Here is a 20,396-nt window from a genome sequence, read left to right on the forward strand (position 1 = left end):
TAGCTGCCATTCTTTACACCAATCACAAATCCTGTCCAAGTCATCTTGTATCCTCCTACAGTCACTCAACGACAACACCTTCCCATACACCACAGCATCTTCAGCAAACAGCCGCACGTTGCTATCCACCCTATCCAAAAGATAATTTATTTAGATAGAAAACAACAGCGGACCTACCACACTTCCCTGGGGCACTCCAGATGATACCCTCACCTCCGATGAACACTCACCATTGAGGACAACATACTGGGTTCTATTACTTAAGAAGTCTTTGAGCCACTCACATATTTGGGAACCAATCCCATATGCTTGTACCTTAGTTATGAGTCTGCAGTGGGTCAACACTTTCTGGAAGTCAAGGAATGTGGCATCCGTCTGATACCCTTCATCCATGGTTCGCAAGATATCATGTGAAAAAAGGGCGAGTTGCATTTCGCAGGAGTGATGCTTTCTAAAGCCATGTTGATGCATGGACAGCAACTTCTCTGTCTCAAGGAAATTCTTTATTTTCGAGCTGAGAATATGTTCGAGAATCCTGCAACAAACCGATGTTAAGGATATTGGTCTGTAATTTTGAGGATCCGTCCTTCTACCCTTCTTATATACAGGCGTCACCTGCGCTTTTTTCCAGTCACTCAGGACTGAACATAGTGTAAGAACTGACCCATCCAGCTTACTACTGTCTTTAGGGAAAAACCTCTGTCAGTGGGTGTGCCTTTACTATGTACCACATGTGTACTTTGTGGCAGGCTGCTGCACAATTCTGACGCGGTAGCTATGCCAACTTATCTATCTCAATTGCGATGTCTGCTGGTGGGGATACTAAAATGTCAATGCATAATTCAGAAAGGTAGCCAGTATATAATATATTTTCACAGACAAAAAGAACCTAGTTACCAGTCACCATAAAAGTAATAATTAGTTTGTAAATAAAAAAGTTCATTTCACTGTCTGGTGATACTATGCATTTGGTACTGACCACTGTGAACAGTGTACATAAATTATAAAATCATGTTTTTAACAGGTACATAATCTAGATGAAAATTATAATGCCAGTCTCCTGTAGTTTGCCTTTGCTATTGTTTTTACTGTAACACTCAACAAAGTTCCAGCATTTACCGGCCATCAAACTTAAATCCCTGGATCCTCGTAGATGGGATGGTTTAAAGCCCATCAGAAAGTAAATAAAGTAGAAGGAACTGACACGTGAAGTTCCAGAAGTTCAGCATCTATCAAAGGATGCAGTCAGTGAGACTTGATAATGAACAAACCAATTCAGAATTTTCCACATGATATAGGTATGGTAGCATAGAAACGTCTCGGAGTTTATCATGTGCCATTGAGCGTTGCTGACAGTCAAAGTCCCATGACAATGTATTTGGCAGAGTCCAGTGGAGTGGAGCAGTACGGTACTCAGACTTAACAGCTGTGACAGTAAGAAGATGGTGATGTGGTGTAGTTGGCAGTTGCCTGCCTGAGGCAGCTGTGCAAGGAGAACCCGCTCTGTGGATGGCTATATTGCCATCTTTGTACTACCACTGGTGGATGGCTTGTGTGATCAATGGTCATAAGCTGTAGTTACCATTGTATGTTGCAGAGCCACTAACCAAAATTGTCTGCAGTCATGGTAAATATATGAGATACTTCTTCCTCGAACATGGCAGGTTTGGCTGGGGAACACTGCTCGTCATCCGGCATGTGGGCAGTGTAGTTTGGAGTTATTGGAATTGGTGTGGCTGCTGGTAATTGCTGCATACTCGTTTTTTCCACTGGTGCTAGTGTCGATTCATCTTTCGCCAGAGATAATGATGCTTCTGGTGTGGTTGTATCTGGCATTTTTATGTCTGGTTGCCTGAAAGACGCACATGGTGCTGGAGCAAATGCACCAGCTTCTGGGTCTTATTGTGCTGCTTTGGTTGTCACGATGTTAATGCCATCAATAATGACTTGTCAGGTGTGGAAACCCTTTGATGGCACAGGTGGTTGAAGAGTTGCTAAACAACACCTGCCTGAGTCTGTACCCTGAAGCTTTATGGTGGTGTCCAGGAAACACCAAACTTGATGCCCATATCCACAAATTAGGACTGGGTCTAGGTAAGCTAGACTTTTTGTGATGGTTAATGTTTGTTTGACCATAGGAAACAAAATTGTGTTCTTAGTTGTCTACCATTATGCAGTTTTGCTAGGCTTTTTCTGTCGATGGAATGTACTTAAAGGGTGGTCAGTGCTGTGCCCAATTTCATCTCCTGCACGGGATGGGGTATTTTTGTCTTGAATGTCCGCACCTAACATTCAGCTGGGTCATTGAGAGGGGGATGGAATGGAGTGAATGGAAGATAATGTATGATATTTAGGGTGCAGAAGTTTGAAAACGTTTGGGTCTTGTCCTAGACAGTGATTTTACGGAAGAGTTATATAGTAAATATGCGTAGGTGCTGAAATGTAATACCTCTGACTTTTTTCATGTGAAAACTCTTAAAGCTTTTGACATAATACAAACATCTTTACTCTTCTTTCTCAACAAAGTCACCCCAGCAATGAACACATTTTTCCCAACAAGAGACCAGTTTGTTGACACCGTCGCTGTAGACGAACTTTGTTGACGGAGCCAGAAACTCGCCTCTGCTTGCACTGCTTCATCACTATCAAAGTGAAGTCCTCAAAAGTGTTCTTTAAGTTTTGGAAACAAGTGAATATCAGAAGGGGCCAAGTCAGGACTTTGTGGAGGACGGTCGATGACTTTGAATGCAAAGCGTTGGATTGTTACAGATATTGTAGCATTTTTGTGTGTTGTGGCATAGCCGTGCTGAAGGAGAGGATGCTCCATGTGTGGATGAACTCTTTTGAATTCGAAACTTGTGTACAATATGCTGTTTCTCCTGCACTGACATGCTTACGTTATGTGCCACCGCGTTAAATTACATACTGCCCCATTACATGCAACAATTTCGAGCGCTCTAGTGACAGAGGGCTGCAAGTATGTAGACATGAAGAATAAAGATTTAAAAAGTTAATAACATTTGTTTTGTTTGAAAAGCTAGACGAGTTTTTGCATAACAAATTCAGATATATTACTTTTCAGCTCACCCTTGTAGATTAGATTAGATTAATACTTGTTCCATAGATCATGAATATGACACTTCGTAAAGATGTGGAACGTGTCAGGTTAATAAAAGATGTCTGTACAGGATATTACATTACACAAAATATTGCATGACACTAATGTTTAAGTTGTCTCCCTCCCCCCCCCCCCCCCCCCCCTCCTTAATTTATATCTAAAAATTCAGCCAATGAATAGAAGAGGTTGTCATCTAGAAATTCTTTTAATTTATTTTTTAAATGTTAGTTGGCTATCTGTCAGGCTTTTGATGCTGTTTGGTAGATATGTTAATTATCAAATGGTGGCTTCTGCTTAGGTGGAAGACTTTTGTACTGTGTAGGGGAAAAGTTAATAGGCACATGTTACTACTTCCAAAATATGATGTAGAAATGGGCCTGGAAAGTGTATCTGGAGGTGGTCCCAGATACCTTGCGGTAGTGGCCAGGAATGTAACTGCTGATACAGTGCTGGCTGAGATGTGGCATACACCTGGCAGCCCATGACCATCTTGGTGATGTCTTGATTTATAACATGCCAGTGCAGCATGAAAATTGTTTGACTTTGAATATTCCCCAGTGACTTTCATGGGGTATTCCCCAGTGACTTTCATGGAGGCGTGCCAACACCTTTGACTGTAGGTCTTCTGGAATGATCACTTAGACACCTACTGTCGCTGGCAATAGCAGAAGTACTCCTTGGATTGCTTAAAGTTGGTGGCAGAGTGATAAAAGACTTTTGGCCACCTACTGTCTTGGTTGAAACCCTGGTAGCCACACATTGCATGTGTAATCTGGAACATTCCATAAAAGACGGTCTGTAACCATCACATGTGCTATTTGGGAGGCTGTCAGTGGAAGATTTGTATGAGTTGATGGTGGTTATTAATCTATTTGCCAGCAGACCTGTGGGGAGACATAGAATCTGCTGATAAGCAGGGTAAGCTATCTGCATTGGCGCAGTCAAGTGTTGATTTGTGTGTACTCTCATATTGGTAATTACTAAGAAACAGCCACCAAAGCTGTAGCCATTCGGCTGTGTTCTGGGATTCAGCAGTTGGGTACAAATATTATCTGAAATGCCTCAGGGTCAGTGACCATCTCAAATACTCTATCAAATAAATATTAATGGAACTTATGTATGCCATAGATGTTAGAGTGAGAGAGAGAGAGAGAGAGAGAGAGAGCGCTCTTTCCACTCTGTGAGTAATTTTGTTGGGCAGGTGACATAATTTTAGATACATACGTGATTGGACATTCAAACCCACAGGTTGTGCAATTTAACAATATCTGTTCAATCCTAATTGAAGGCATTGGGATGAGAGAGTACTCTGGGAAAAATTAGTGAAACATGGAGCATGTATCAGACAATGCTTGAAAGCAGAGCACTCTTGTTCACATTTGGAAGCCCATTCGAAAGGGACGTCAGCTTTTTGGAGTCTATTCAACATTGCAGCATTTGGAATGAGCTGTCTGTAATAATTTATTTTGCCAAGTGCTAACAGAAGTTGTTTTGAGAGAGTTCAGTTTAGGCAGTTTCTGTATGACTTGTAGCTGTGTTTCTGTTGGTCTCACTCCACCTTTTCCCTTAATATGTCTAAGTACTCTAATTATGGCTTAAAAAATGACCACTTTTACAGGTTGTAATGGAGATATGTTTTCTCCAGCAGTATGAAAACTCACCAGAGGTTGTGTAAATCATATTTATTGGTTATGGTTACTATGTTGTTGTCCAAATAAATGAGCAATAGGGAATGTCCTGGAGCAATTGCTCCAGTAGCCTTTGAAAAATTGCTGGAGTACTAGCTGTGCCAAATGGCAGCCTATGGTATCAGAGTAATCCATACGGTGTATTGATGACCATGAATTTTTGAGACTCTGCATCAAGGGGAAGCTGTAAGTATGCTTTAGAGAAGTCGGTCTTTGAGTATAAGTGCCCACTTGCAAGACAAGAAAAAAATTCATTGATTTATAGTTGTAGACAGTGTCTGTTACAGCTTGGGAATTGACTGTGGCGTTGAAATTGACACAGATGCAGAGAGAGATATCTGGTTATGGACCATTACAGTGGGAAATGACCATAAACTTAATGGAATTCAGTGGAGAACGTCCTGGGCCATAAGGCGATTGAGTTCATTCCCTATGGAATCCCTGATGATGTAAGGTATAGGACAAATGTATGCAAACCATAGAATTTTGTTGTCACAAAGAGTGATATGTGCTGAAAACCCAAATGAAATGGTAGCCTTCATTGGCTGTGAGGTGGGCTGGCACGAGGTGGACAGTGAGGCCAACTGTTGGTTGAAGCTGTGAAGACAACATTTGTTGGGGACAATGTCCGTCAAGTGCGGTGCCAGACGCTGGTGTACGTATGTTGTTTAAAATGACCATGTGATTTCTAAGAGGTCTTCTGAGCTAGGATCTGTTAACTACAGAGTGTCGATAAGGATTTGATGGGTATGTACATCTTGTATCAGTCTAATTTTTATGAGGCTGTCTGCATGAGATTCAGCTCAACCACCTGTTGTGCAAGTGAATTTACATTGTGAGTGGCCCATTGTAAGCATGTCTGTGCTGGTTGTTTAACACACTGTATAAAACACAGTCATTCTGATTCCACATGCACTTGGTGGTCCTAGTATTGTGCTAGTTTATCCAAGAGCTCATCTGGTTCCTGTGACAAGCAGCATCAATGATCCCTTGAGATGATGGTGCATGGGTGCTGCATATTAACACCATTCCTTACAGATGTTGTTGAATGTAAGGAATGGGGCAAATATAGGATGTGCTGGGAGGGTGATAGTAGCTGCTTTGTAAGGTGCTGGTGCTGTTATTGTTATTGTTGTTGCTGTTGTTGTTAGTGTTCTTGCTGCTGCAATAACTGCTGCTGAAGGAGCTGCTGCTGCTGCTGTGGTTGTTGTTGCCTCAGCTGAAGCTGTTTCCACAATTCAAAGAACTGCATGCCTATAATTGCATGCTCTCTTGTCCTTACAAATTGGCTGACTGAATCTAGACACTAATCTGTACATGATTATGTTACTGATATTGTAGATGCCTTGCAAACATTAGAAAAATACCTCACCACCACAAACTAATACTTCTGCAGGTACAGTATTTACTGGACATCATACATTAACACAACGTAAATCGCTAGATATTTCAAGGCAGAAAAAAATTAAAGAATCTAAGTAAAGTAGAAGGAAATAGTACTTGAAGCTCCAGAAATTCAATGTCAAGTGACGTTTAATAATACCGTGAGCAATATTAACTAGTACTCTGCATGAAATAACCCATGGTAACACAGATATCCAGAGGAAATGTTTGCAAGTGTCTCACCTGTAGTTGAGCACTGCTGATGGAACCAAAGGCTTGTAACAATATAGCAGTGTGAGATGACAAATTTGGCAAAATTCAGCAGAGCAGAGTGATATCATTATCAGAGTCCAACAGCAGTGATGATAACAAGACAAAGGTGTAGTGTAGGCTAGTTGGTGATTTTGGCTGGTGGTCATGTGCCATAGTTACTGTTGCTTGTGGCAGAGTTGCTAAATGTACAATGCCCACGGTGTGTGGTCTCTGCTATATATGCATCTTCGTCCACTGATTACAGAAAGAGAAGAATTTCATTTATTGGACATTAATAGTTACTTGCTTCTGCTTGGTTTACCAGTGATGATGTATTTTGTATTTTAGCATTTCTTGTGTTTTAAGTCACAGCACAACTTAAAATTGGGAAAATATTAGTTTACTTCAAACAGTTGTCTCTAAAATTGAATTATTGTTTATTTATTCATTCACTTATTAACATTACAGAGTGACACACCACCTTGGTAACTATAGTGGGTCATTTGCTACTACAAACTAGACAATTTTCAGAAAGTTAGTACTTCCATGTTTTTTATATAATTAAATAATTAATTAAAAAATAAAAACAAAAGAAAAGAAATTACACAATATACATAAAAGTAAAATTGGAAAAAATTCTGTTTTCTCAAGAAGAAAATAATATATGAAAGGAAAGCTTTAGATAGCAAAGGAGGTCCCTTTACCTACCTATTTCAAGTGGGAGGGCTTCAGTAAACGCTTAGAGCCTGTCTCATCTGAATTACTATATTCTACTCTACTATAGTTACTACTATATGTATATGTTGTGATATTAACTCTATGTGATTTGTGTATAAGGTATGACAGCTCCCTCCACTTAACTGTGCCGTAAGTGGGATAGTAGCCTCAGGAGATGACCTCAAGACTCATCTCCCTGAAGGGCACTTCTTATGTTTGTTTTCGTGTATTTATGTCTTATTATACTGCATATGTACTTTTATACATTGCATTTATAAATAAATTGTGTAAATTTGTTGTTTTACAGATGACATTGAATGGCCAGATGATGATGACTGGCCAGTGCAACCTGAGGCCAAAGACATCATCACATCTCTACTACAACAAAATCCAAGAGATCGACTGGGAACAGGGGGTGCTCATGAAGTAAAGGAGCATCCATATTTCAGTGGTGTGGACTGGAATTCATTACTCAGGCAAAAAGCTGAATTTGTTCCTCAGATTGATCATGAAGAGGACACCAGTTACTTTGACAGTAAGAGCATATTTTTGTTCACAGGCTAACCTGCACCATTTTGACATTTAAAAGTAGAGCAATGTAAGTGGAGAGACATAGCTTGTTAGAACATGCAGCAGTCAAAGATGCATTGCAGTTGACTTGTGAGATGCATTATAGTGTTATATTTTTTTAAATTTTTTATGCATTAAGACTGAAGAATTGTGAAAGAGTAACATCTTAGAAATTTGTTCACTTCAGTAGAGGGAAAATGGAGTAATCTATTTTAGGAATTAAACTAAAAAAGTGACATTGTAGTGTGTTGAGTAATAGAAGATGGATGATGATGTGTCAAGAAATGCAACTTTTTTGAAACAGACAAGCACACAGGATGACAATATTTTTAAGCCTTTTGGTAGATGAAGTTGATACTCTCTGATGGCCACGAATTTGTCTCGGTAAATAATATACCGATGAGCAATTTGCTTGTAAAACTAGAATAACTGATTATAAGCAAAAGCTGACAATATATTAACATCGAGGAAAAAGCATTCCCCAGCACTACCAGGGATTTCGTGCTGGAAGGGAAATGTAGCCTTCAATCTGGAGTTCAAGGAAATGCAAAAGGAGCATGTAGTAACGGTGTTTTCCCCAATAGATTAAAGATACTTTCTTTATTTATTTTGCATCAGCTTGGATGTACAGTCACATATCTCTGAGTTTTCCTGTTGAATTGACATCCCTTAAATCTGTGCAGCATTCCCGTCTCTTGTGTAACAGGCTGATGATATGTGTAGTATAACCTCAATCACTGTGAGACATGCTCTTTTGTGGTACTTGAAGTGCTTGGAGCAGAATGGAAAAGCATTATAAAGCTGGGACCATGCAACAGGAATGAGAGAGTGTGTGGGCCAGTAAACAGATGGTGTCGTAAGCACTGTGTTGTGGTTTGGTACCTCCAGCAAGCTGCATTATTTCTCTGCATTAAGCAGTCTTGAGAACATCAGTTGTTCAATCTGAGGGCTTCAGCACAGATCTGGCTAGTGATGTGTATCCAGTGTAATACAATCTTTAATAAGTCTGTCCGAATCTGAATGACTGCATACCAAGTTGGAACAGCCAAAACAGCAGCATTGACGTATGCTTGATTCAATAGCCACTTGTATGTAATATTGGTGTTCTTGATTTTCTTGCATTTAAAGAAATGTAAAAAAAAATGTTGATCACTATATGCATTTGCTGCTTAAACTGCTGAAGGCGTTGAAGGTAATACAAGAAAGTCTCCTAGTGAGGAGCCTTCAAGACTGTAATTTCTGTCTTGCTATTCTGTCCCCTTGTAAATTAGCATCTCTCCTCTCCAATCCATTTATATCTTTGGTTTGCATTTATACCATTTTCTTATAAGTGTTAATATGTATTTCTTATCACAATTTAGATAGATTTCTCTACTTGTAATGGGTGGGAAAGATACATCTTTTTGTTCTTCAGCTTCCCGTTTTTTGTGGAGAAAAAAAAAAAAAAACATTCATCTGCCCTTGTTTCCATTTTGACTGACCTCTTGTTATTGCTTGAGCAGAGAAGTATTATAAATAATGTTTGAAGTGTGTAGTGTATACTCCATGTATTACCATCCTGTAACTGCTAACTTCTGTGCTGCCCCCCCCCCCCCCACCCCCCCACCCCTTTCCTCCCACTACCCCCTATCCCTGAAATACATAGTTACAAGAGCATTATCACTTAATTACCAAGAGCTGGGTTAAAGGTTTCATGAAACACTTTATAATCATAACTCAATGTACTTCACCCTTTACCAGATTTAAGTTTTAAATATACTTCATCCCTGAAGACTATATTGATGATTATTATGTGCCTTGCTTTTTAATTTGAGTTTCCTTTTATCCTTTTAAACCCTGTGCTTAATATACCCCCCCCCCCCCCCCCCGCTCTCTCTCTCTCTCTCTCTCTCTCTCTCTCTCTCTCTCACACACACACACACACACACACACACACACACACACACACACACACACAACAAAAGAGCTCCAATGATTTCTTTTGTATTCGCAATACTGTATGTGCAGACAAGCTACTTACAAATGACAACTTAGTATTAACAGAACACGAAATGATGTAACTTTACATACATGTAACTTTACATACATGTAACTTTACATACATGTAACTTTACATACATGTAACTTTACATACATGTAACTCTCATACTATACAAAAATATTTCATGATGTAATCAAAGACATTCCTTATGGTTCTTACGTACGAATTATATCCACTATGCAAGGGATACACTCAGTAGTATGTAGGTAACCTACAGTATTACAGATTATGCAACACTATATAGTAAGCAGGAATTAGAGCTACAAGTAAACTATAGTGTGATATCTGAGTTTGTATGCCATTACCATTCTTCTTCTCTTCCAAATTCCTCATAGGATCTGTTGCTGTTTTAGAGAAGTAATGCTCGAGGGGGGAAGAAGATCACGGTGTTGAATAGTAGTGATTGATCCTTGGTACTTCACAAAGTTTAACTCTTATACTGAAGCTCACATGAAAGAAAGCTCAAGGGTCAACTATCTGGTCCACTTTTAATTTTGCCACAGGCATCCTGTTTGACCAACGTAATTCTACATAGTGGGATACTCTGACCTGCAATGTATTGTGTCCCATTTGGGCCCAAAATACTGAGTAGAGAAACAGTATATATTGTACCAGGTGGAATTTCACCTTTTTGACTCCTCTACGAAATATTTTGAAATATTAATTGGAAGAACTACTAATGTAATACTACTGTAGCTGCAATTTGATTGAATTTGACAGGTTTTAAGAACTGTTGACCGTTGTTAGCTTGTTGTTGTTATGCTTTGGATTGTATTAGCATCTGATATCATTCATAAGCAGGAACTGAGATTTGTGTGAACTGGATTGTGGTACAACACATTAAAAATTGTAGTTTCTAACTTTATAAGTTAGTTATAATGTTTTCTTACTGTAAACTGAGTGAAATATAACTAGTCTTGCTTGTTGAAATGAAATAGGTGATTACTGCGCAGAGGGCAAAAAAGTTGTTAAGATCTCAATACACTTTTAGTAATTTTTTTCCCACTGGAGATAGGTATGGAAAGGTGTGTAAGGCAGTGGAAAATAGTACAGGAACAAATGAATCACCCTTGTTCCAAAATTGAGATAAGTGGGAAATGAGAACTGAACAGATATCCTTTTCTGCTGCCATTCTTGATCTAGTGTTAAGTATCTTTACTGTGTTGCAGACTATTTTATTTTTCCCTTTTTTCCTCGAACTTTAGCAGAAGAAATTTATCATAAAAGTTTTGAACATTTGCAAGATTTTTTCCTCTCACTCCGTGTTAATCACTTGAATGATCATAACAGCAATATCATTAACTGTTCAACCCTTACATCTCTTCCAGCTCGAATGGATCGTTACAACCATGACATTGGAGAAGATACAGATGATACAGATGAGTCACCTCTGTTCAGTTCATTCTCGTCGTGTACGCCACACTATCGTAAGGTACAGACCAGGCTAAGTCTATTTGAAGAAGGGGATGATGGCAGTTTCAGAAAGTCATTCTCACGTGCCGATTCAGGGCAGTCAGACCATTCAGAGTCTTCTCCTTCCAATCTTGGGAGTAATTTGGACACACCAGAAACAGATGGAAACCGGGAAATAATGGAGACAGGTGATCGATCATCGTTGAAGAAAGCTGCACAGCCTAGTACGCCTGAATCATCACAAACTGAGAGTGATGATGTTTCACCACAGATCCACAGGAAGAGGAGACTTCACTCAAAGGATGCTCTTCCTCGTTTTTCAATTTCTGTTGAAGATAATCGTACCAGGTAGTATTTAGTTATGTGCTGTATCATAGTCTATAGCTTTAGCATAAGAGTTATTTAGAAAATAATGAACAAGCATGCATAAACCATGTACAATGGTTTCAGTGCTATTTCTCACTCAATTTCTGTGTTGAGTAAGGTGTAGAGGCCAATGCCATTTGAGTTACACACACATTGGCATTATTTAATAATCTGTGCTAATGAACATGGCAATTTCAGGTCACATAAACTGTAAAGTGTGAGACAGATTTTGTTTATGGTGTATTTCATTGTGGATTCAATGCTGTATGTATCAAAGGTGTTGTGAATGTGGCTCAAGTTGAGTAGTGCTACTTAATGTTTAAAAATGAGAAAGTAGATTTTCGTGTCAACAGGGAATCAAGACAATGTATGATCATCATATTTAATAATGCTCTGTGCGGTTTAGAACTGGCACTTATGTGCTGTTATCTCCTTATGAAGATAAAGGAACATCCTCTTTTAGGTCATATCTCAATAACTGTTTGGAGAAATGGAGGAAAGTCTATGATAAATGGTGTTTGTTTTATTTGTGTGTTATTAATATTAATAGTCTGTATATAATCAAGTATTCTTTACCCTCTAAATGAGCTTCATTTAGTGGGTGGTTGGTGCCATTTGTAAACTGATAGTGCCATATAATTTGTCATTCCCATTAGAAAACAGAATTTCAATTTATTGAAAATACTATTCAGTTTCATTTTAGAGAGGTTACTGATTTAATGTTTGCATTAATATCTGTATAGCAAGATTTTTGCGAAATAGAAAACATTGATGTGATAGATGTGTTTTAATTCAGAACAACTAAAAATATTGTGTGTCAGTGAATTGCAGGAGAAACTCTTTTTGGGCTAGTAGTTTCACAGATTTTTGCCTCAAGGTATCAGCAGTTAAGCATGTAAAGTAACATCTTAATGCTGATTTCTTGCAGCTCATACCTAACTTTATGCCAGAACTATGACACATCAGGAATGTCACTTCCTGTGTCAGAAACCTTAACAACATTAGAGGGAGAAAAGCTAGAAATCCCTGTCTTGAATTTTGTTAATTTTATCATAATTTTATATTTATTTCAGAAGAGACGATAAAAATTACGACAAAAACACGGCCATAGTTAGCACCTAGTGTAAATTGTGACCAATGTGCGCATATGCATAAATATATGCTGTATCTTTAGCTTTCAGAACTAGAGATTCATTCTTTCAAAAATAAAAATGAAAGTTGAAGAACCCCCCCCACTTGTGATCAGTTATCAGATAAAATTCTGCAACCCATTTTCCTTTGTTTAGAACATCCCTAGCTCCCAATATGTGCTTCATAGTTATATGTTTGGCAAATGCAAATGCACCACTCTTAATGATGGCTGAAACTAATAATCCAGATAATAAAATTAAATCTGCAGGAGCAATAATTAAAATAGGAACATGAAAATCAGTTGAGGACTCATCCACCTACAATCTGGCAAAGTATGTGGTCAGAAAAGGACACACAGAACTGTATGTGAAGGATTCAACTCATTTCATCCAACTTATACAAGATTAGCGCATAACTAACATAATGGTCAACTTTGACAGAAAGTCTCTCTTCGCCAACATACCAATAGAAGAAAGAGCCTATTAGCATTCTTCAGGAATGAATACTACCTGATAACCCTAATTGATATTGTTGTGTTTGCAATCTACCTATTTCACCTGTCATGGTAAATATCATGAACAAAGCTATTGAGCGTCAAAGGGATTTTCCAGCTCTCCAATAGCAAAGCAGCTCTTCATGCAAGCTTTTATGCAAAAGTGCATTAAGCCCTTTGCAGTTCTGCCCACACTGTGATATGTAGAGAACACTTTTGTTATTTGGTCACATGGAGCATCAGAATGGCATATTAACAGCTTGCTTAAGAATATTCAGTTTGTACTAAAACAAGAAAGTGATAGTATGATTCTGTTTTTGGATACGGGCGTCTAATAATTCCTAAGTGGCACCCTGGAGCACACATTCTACTTGAAAACAACCCACGCCAACAAATATCTGTAGGCATTCCACCATCATCTGGCTAACCAGTTGAGTCCATCGAATTAGTGATGCAGACAGAACCGAACAAAAGCTGAGAGAGCTTAATAAAACTTTCTGAGCCAAAGGATATGTCAGGACAAAAAGGTTCAGTGTTAAACAGTAAGCCAGGCACAAAAAATGAGGTAAAAGAACAGCTTCCGTTTGTGCAGTTCTGTGGGCAATGTTTTTCTAAGGAGGCCTGGAACCAATTTTTTGGAGTGGCTACAGGATTCGTGATTTGGTAGATGAGAAACTTTAAGTCTGATTAGCACCCTCATAGCAGAATATGACCTCAACAGATTGGCACGTGCAGAGCAACTGCATGACTGTGTGCCGCGCATCAGGTTTCCTAAAAACCAAAGTACTCGACAATCCTGATGCTATGAGGTAAGTGTGATTGGACACTGCCACAAACTGCTCATCCAGAATTGGGGCCGATTTTCTTGTGACGAAAAGCAAGAAAAACACAGCCACCACACGCTTGTCACCTATTCACAGTAGGCTACCAATTATCGACAAGCTGAGTAACCCAATAATACATCCCTTCCCTTTCTTCTGAAATGGCCAGTGATGTTTTAGGACAATAATGTATAAGAAATTAGATGTTGGTGGCCTTAAGACTCCTTCTGCAATAAAATATATTGAAGCACCTTCTTCCTGGCTAAATTAGTCTAAACCACTGCAGCACAGCTGAAATGTCTGACACTTTAGTAATTTAGCATTTTAAGTATTTTATAAGATGGTATACCAGTATACCCAGGATGATTTTATTGAGGCTGACAATTGCCACAAAAGCTTGTGTATTTATAATTATTTATTATGTAGTGGTTTGTTTGTATGAAATGAAATACTGTGTAATCTTAGATACTGAATTAGCTTTTACTTGTGTCAATGATTACATCTTGTTCTCTGTATCTCTGTTCTATTTATTATATTGTGTATTTTGCAGCTCTCAGCCAGAGCAAAATACAAACCAATTGCAGCCATTGCCCATTCATCCTTTGGAGGAGAAAGGTTGGCGAAACTCTGACAATGTTCCAAGAGTGTCATTACCAGCAATTCCTCCAATTGCACCTTGTGGAAAGCATCGTTCCAGATCAGTTATCAAGAGTGCATCTGCGACTGGGCTTTCTCTTATGATACCTTCTGGTAAACATTCTTTCTTTTGTGACCAACATTATCAAATTATCAACAAATATTTGAGGCATAAAATTTATTGCCTATCTAGTGTATTTGTCATAGTCTCACAGAGACATTTTTAACTTATTACTTCATTGTTTCTTTTGAGACCTGTTCATAACTGTGGGTTTTTTGTGAAATGGAATTGAATTATAGTTAAAAATCATTCTGGTATGTAGGAGCTAAATCCCATTTCTGGTACTTTCTTTATCAAATGAATCAGTTGTGAATATCTTAAAAGAAAACACACACACACACACACACACACACACACACACACACACACAGGTTACTGAGGGGGAGGGGGGGGGATAACAACTACCACACAGAAAAGTATGTAACAACAGATAGGTAATTAATCCAGGGGATGCACACCATACATAAACAGATTAACAACCTATGTGAACTGAGTAAGAAATATTGGAAGTTATTCTGGTGCACCATGTACCTACTGCCATCTAGTGGCTTGTGGAGTAAAAATGTAGATGAAGATACTACAATACAAAATTATACTCCAGTCTTGGTACAGATTATCATATTAGGATCCGACACTTCAACAGACAGCGTAGCAACTTGTCAGTGATATGTGAATGACATGTTAGTTACCAGTCGCTATTGCAGAGGACACAATCATTTAGGTCTCTGGATTGCTCCCTGTATTTGTAGTGAACACACACACACCACAAAAGTATATTGATGAGGTTGTACAGCTCCACTTTTTGCCCAACTCTTCCAATCCATTTGAAATAATGAACCTGCAACTATCATAGACTGCTTCGATTTACAACTTCATCAAAACGATGGACATAAATGACTGATTAAACTCCAATATGCATAAAATGTGCACCATAACAAGAATTACAGTTTTAGAGAGAGAGAGAGAGAGAGAGAGGGGGGGGGGGTGAAGTGAGGGGGGACGGGGGGGAGGGTGACAACATAAATATTGTCAGTGGTTTGTTGCTCTATCAGTGTTTGCATTCATACATAATGTAATGCACACAATTGTCATTATGTTAAGGGTTAAAACTAGCATCTAGTATAAATAGGCTCAAACCATCCACTCTGTTACGCAGCTTCATGATGTATTCTAGTACAGTTTGCAGTATGCAAGAGCGGCTATCAGTTGTGGACTCTGTAGCATAGCCTGAGATGCCTGTTGCATAAGCTGGGATCTAGAGAGAACCCAAAGCATTATGAGATGTGACGAGCAAGTGTTCCCTAAATGGTAATACAGTGATGTGATGCATGGGATAACATTGTGGGCCGTGGGACACATTTACCAAGTGGATGTCACTCAGCTGTGGCTGTCAAGCACCTCCAGTAAACACATTCAGAGGAATATATGCTTCTAATGTGATTTTGTCTCAGCTGAGAACAGTGACACTACTAAAGTTACCATGTTTCACAATTTTGGCTTGGTTGTAATATGTGCTACGGATGTGCCAGATGGAGCAGGACACCCTAATCTAAATTGTAATACTCTGGTGAAGATGATACTGCTCCACTGTTTCCTTGCTCAAGCACAGTGGGCAAGACACCACATTTGGTGATCCACGATGCGTCTTTATTTGAAGGGGAAATGCATATGGTGGGTTTCTGAGCATACAGATCTCATACAAACTGTACTGAACTTTCGCAAAGTTTGGTCTGTCATTTTGAGCATTGTGCTGGTTTAGTAAACATTGGAGACGTGCCAGTCACACCAGAGAGGACTGCAGTTCATAACTGTTTTTCAGTGAGGTCACATTTTGGGACCAGTGAAGGTGAGAGGAAAGTGTGCCATGGTGTGTGATGGGTGTTTGGTCTTATGGCTATCAGTAGTGGCAGGATTGAAAGATTTCTTTACTTGTTGCACATTTTGTGTCATAGTTTCTGTTTTTACATGCAGTTGGGTTTTGAAGTGCCATAGTTTGTATGTTTGTACCTGTTTGTACCTGTAACTCTATCTGAGCTGCCTTTCCTCCTTCACACCCTCCTCCCTATGTTCACGATAAATTAATCCAGATTTGTTTCTTTCATTTTTTATTTTTTTAATCTCTTATCTTTCTTCCTTATCAGTTTCTCTTCTCTCTTGCTACTTTAGCCTGTCAGATATTGTGCTGTTAATATTTTACTCTAATGATTGTCTTTTAGAATATGTGCTGTAAAAATATTACAAAACTATAATGTTTTCTTTTCGGCCAGGCCTGGCGCATAGAATACATCATAGTATGACACTTTGTAATGAACAATTCCAGGTAAGGTGCAATAGTTTAATTAGTAATATTTCTTCTTTACTACAAGCTTATTTTGGCTATAGGGCCATTACTAATTAAACTGTTGCAGCTTACCAGGAATTATTCATTATAAAAGTATAATGTAACTATTTGGCATGCAGCATACAGGTTGTAACAGAATGGCATTTTAAAAGATTGGGGGATTGTAGAGGATGAAATGTTGAACATTTTGATACAAGAACCTATAGTTGGAAATGTAAAATACAGCTTCTGCAGCACCATGAACTTTCTGCGCATTCGGTAGGCTAAATGAAACACCAGAATACTATGTTTTAGATAATGTTTATTGACACTACAGTACAGTACAGTACAGCACAGTCAAATACTGTAAACAGAATCTGTGGCTTCACTACTGTAGAGGAAACATTCAATGTGACTACCATTGGCTTTGTTATACAATGTGCAACAATGCACCATGTTCGGTTTGATTTTCTGTAAGATAGTGTGCTCTCATCTGGCGGTATTAAATGCTTTAAAGATGCACTCAATAAGCTCAGGTACTGTTCCTGTAAGTGTTGAGTACACAAGGTACTTGACACTGCCCCCAGAGGAGGAAGTCAGGAGCAGTGAGGTTAGTGGAGCGCACAGCCCATTTGACTGGGCATCCCCTTCCAATTATTTTCTGCCTGAAGCTAATTGTAATATATGCACTGGGCCGACAATCAAAGTGCCTTGGAGCATCATCATTCTGAAACCACAAACTAGTGTGCAGTTGCAGAAGTTACGGTCAGGCATTGCTCAGAAAATTCAAACACTGTATACCATTTGTAAGATATGATGTGTGGTCCAGTAAGGTAACCTCCAATAATTCCAGCCCAAGTGTTGACTGAGAATCTCATCTGGTAACTTCTTCTGCAGGTAGTGTGTGTATTCTCAACAGCTCAGTGATTGCTGTAGAAACTTAATTTCACATTTCCAGCTATAGGTTCCTATCACCCAAATTTTTAAAACGTCATTCTATTACTCCCTGTGTAAACATATGATACCACAAGGTGAAGTGGCAAGTACGAGGGCAGTTCAATAAGTAATGCAACACATTTTTTTTTCTCGGACAATTTCGGTTGAAAAAACCAGAAATTTCTTGTGGAATATTTTCAAACATTCCCGCTTCGTCTTGTATAGTTTCATTGACTTCCGACAGGTGGCAGCGCTGTACGGAGCTGTTAAAATGGCGTCTGTAACGGATGTGCGTTGCAAACAACGGGCAGTGATCGAGTTTCTTTTGGCAGAAAACCAGGGCGTCTCAGATATTCATAGGCGCTTGCAGAATGTCTACGTTGATCTGGCAGTGGACAAAAGCACGGTGAGTCGTTGGGCAAAGCGTGTGTCATCATCGCCGCAAGGTCAAGCAAGACTGTCTGATCTCCCGCGTGCGGGCCGGGCGTGCACAGCTGTGACTCCTGCAATGGCGGAGCATGCGAACACACTCGTTCGAGATGATCTACGGATCACCATCAAACAACTCAGTGCTCAACTTGACATCTCTGCTGGTAGTGCAGTCACAATTGTTCACCAGTTGGGATATTCAAAGGTTTGTTCCCGCTGGGTCCCTCGTTGTCTAACCGAACACCACAAAGAGCAAAGGAGGACCATCTGTGCGGAATTGCTTGCTCGTCATGTGGCTGAGGGTGACAATTTCTTGTCAAAGATTGTTACAGGCGATGAAACATGGGTTCATCACTTCGAACCTGAAACAAAACGGCAATCAATGGAGTGGCGCCACACCCACTCCCCTACCAAGAAAAAGTTTAAAGCCATACCCTCAGCCGGTAAAGTCATGGTTACAGTCTTCTGGGACGCTGAAGGGGTTATTCTGTTCGATGTCCTTCCCCATGGTCAAATGATCAACTCTGAAGTGTATTGTGCTACTCTTCAGAAATTGAAGAAACGACTTCAGCGTGTTCGCAGGCACAAAAATCTGAACAAACTTCTCCTTCTTCATAACAACGCAAGACCTCACACAAGTCTTCGCACCCGAGAGGAGCTCACAAAACTTCAGTGGACTGTTCTTCCTCATGCACCCTACAGCCCCGATCTCGCACCGTCGGATTTCCATATGTTTGGCCCAATGAAGGACGCAATCCGTGGGAGGCACTACGCGGGTGATGAAGAAGTTATTGATGCAGTACGACGTAGGCTCAGACATCGACCAGTGGAATGGTACCGTGCAGGCATACAGGCCCTCATTTCAAGGTGGTGTAAGGCTGTAGCATTGAATGGAGATTACGTTGAAAAATAGTGTTGTGTAGCTAAAAGATTGGGGAATAACCTGGTGTATTTCAATGCTGAATAAAACAACCCCTGTTTCAGAAAAAAAAATGTGTTGCATTACTTATTGAACTGCCCTCGTAGATCACTACCCAGATTAAATTGCAGTGTAATCTTGTTTCTGGGTGGCTTCCTCAATTTGCTGTCACTGTTCCCATTCTTTTTTCCATTGTCCCATTCTTCATTCCTCTTTCTGTCCCATAAATTTCACCTCAATATGCTTTTACCTCGACATCCAAAACCTTCAGAAACAAAATCTTTATTGCATATTTGTGTTATGTGTTTCACACAGTTACCTAGAATTTTTTTTAACTGTGAGTTGGATCCAGGGTCAATTCAGGATACATGACTGTGCCCAAACTCCCTGTCATTTCTGTGCCCATCTGTACTGCTCCCTCCTCCACCTTCTCATCAATTAACTCTCCACTTATGCCTCTCTTGGTGCCCTTACCTCTGCCTTCACCCCTTCTTCTACGTTTCCTTTTCCATGCCTTTAAGTTGGTATCACTGCCTACCCTCACCACATTTTTCCAATACTTGCCATCTTGTAGCATTTCCAGTTGACAACAACTACCAGTTAGTTTTAACACCATTGTCTGTGCTTCCAGAAGAATGTCACCCACAACCAATTCAGTCCCCTGGTGGATCAAGCACTGCCAGTTCACGGGATACATCTCCTTGCCGAGAACTGTCACCTCTTGTTACAAGCCTGAAACCACCAATTATTATCCGGCGTGGTCCTCGTGGATTTGGTTTTACTGTGCATACTATTAGAGTGTACTACGGTGACACAGATTTTTATACAATGCACCATTTAGTAATGGTAAGTGTAATTCAAGTAAGAGAGAGAATTTTAAAATTTGCAAGATGTTTGGTTATGTGCTTTCAATGTGTATAGTTTGGTACCTATTGGAGTGCAATAATAATTTTTTACAATGTTGAATGAGAGAGAAAACACGAGGAAGAAAATTATTATTAAATTAATGTTTCAGACTGCACAATAAACAACTCTTGTAAACCCATCCCAGTGCACTGCTATCACTTTCTACATTATTTATGAAGTGATTTTTTTTTTAAGG

At 39.4% G+C, this 20,396-nt stretch overlaps 1 protein-coding gene across 4 annotated transcripts in view; it reads left to right on the top strand.

The window, feature by feature from the left end:
• Positions 1-20,396, top strand: part of LOC126470135 (microtubule-associated serine/threonine-protein kinase 2) — a 268,713-nt gene that overhangs the window by 192,862 nt on the left and 55,455 nt on the right. For 3 of the 4 annotated variants that reach the window (XM_050097751.1, XM_050097749.1, XM_050097752.1), the window contains exons 16-19: positions 7,466-7,693; positions 11,098-11,530; positions 14,544-14,743; positions 19,926-20,140. In XM_050097751.1, the coding sequence (XP_049953708.1) occupies positions 7,466-7,693; positions 11,098-11,530; positions 14,544-14,743; positions 19,926-20,140 (1,076 nt within the window). The remainder of the gene's footprint in view (positions 1-7,465; positions 7,694-11,097; positions 11,531-14,543; positions 14,744-19,925; positions 20,141-20,396) is intronic. The other variant, XM_050097750.1, reaches the window with a different exon arrangement.

The sequence above is a fragment of the Schistocerca serialis genome, chromosome 3, assembly GCF_023864345.2.
Source record: "Schistocerca serialis cubense isolate TAMUIC-IGC-003099 chromosome 3, iqSchSeri2.2, whole genome shotgun sequence".
NCBI lineage: Eukaryota > Metazoa > Arthropoda > Insecta > Orthoptera > Acrididae > Schistocerca > Schistocerca serialis.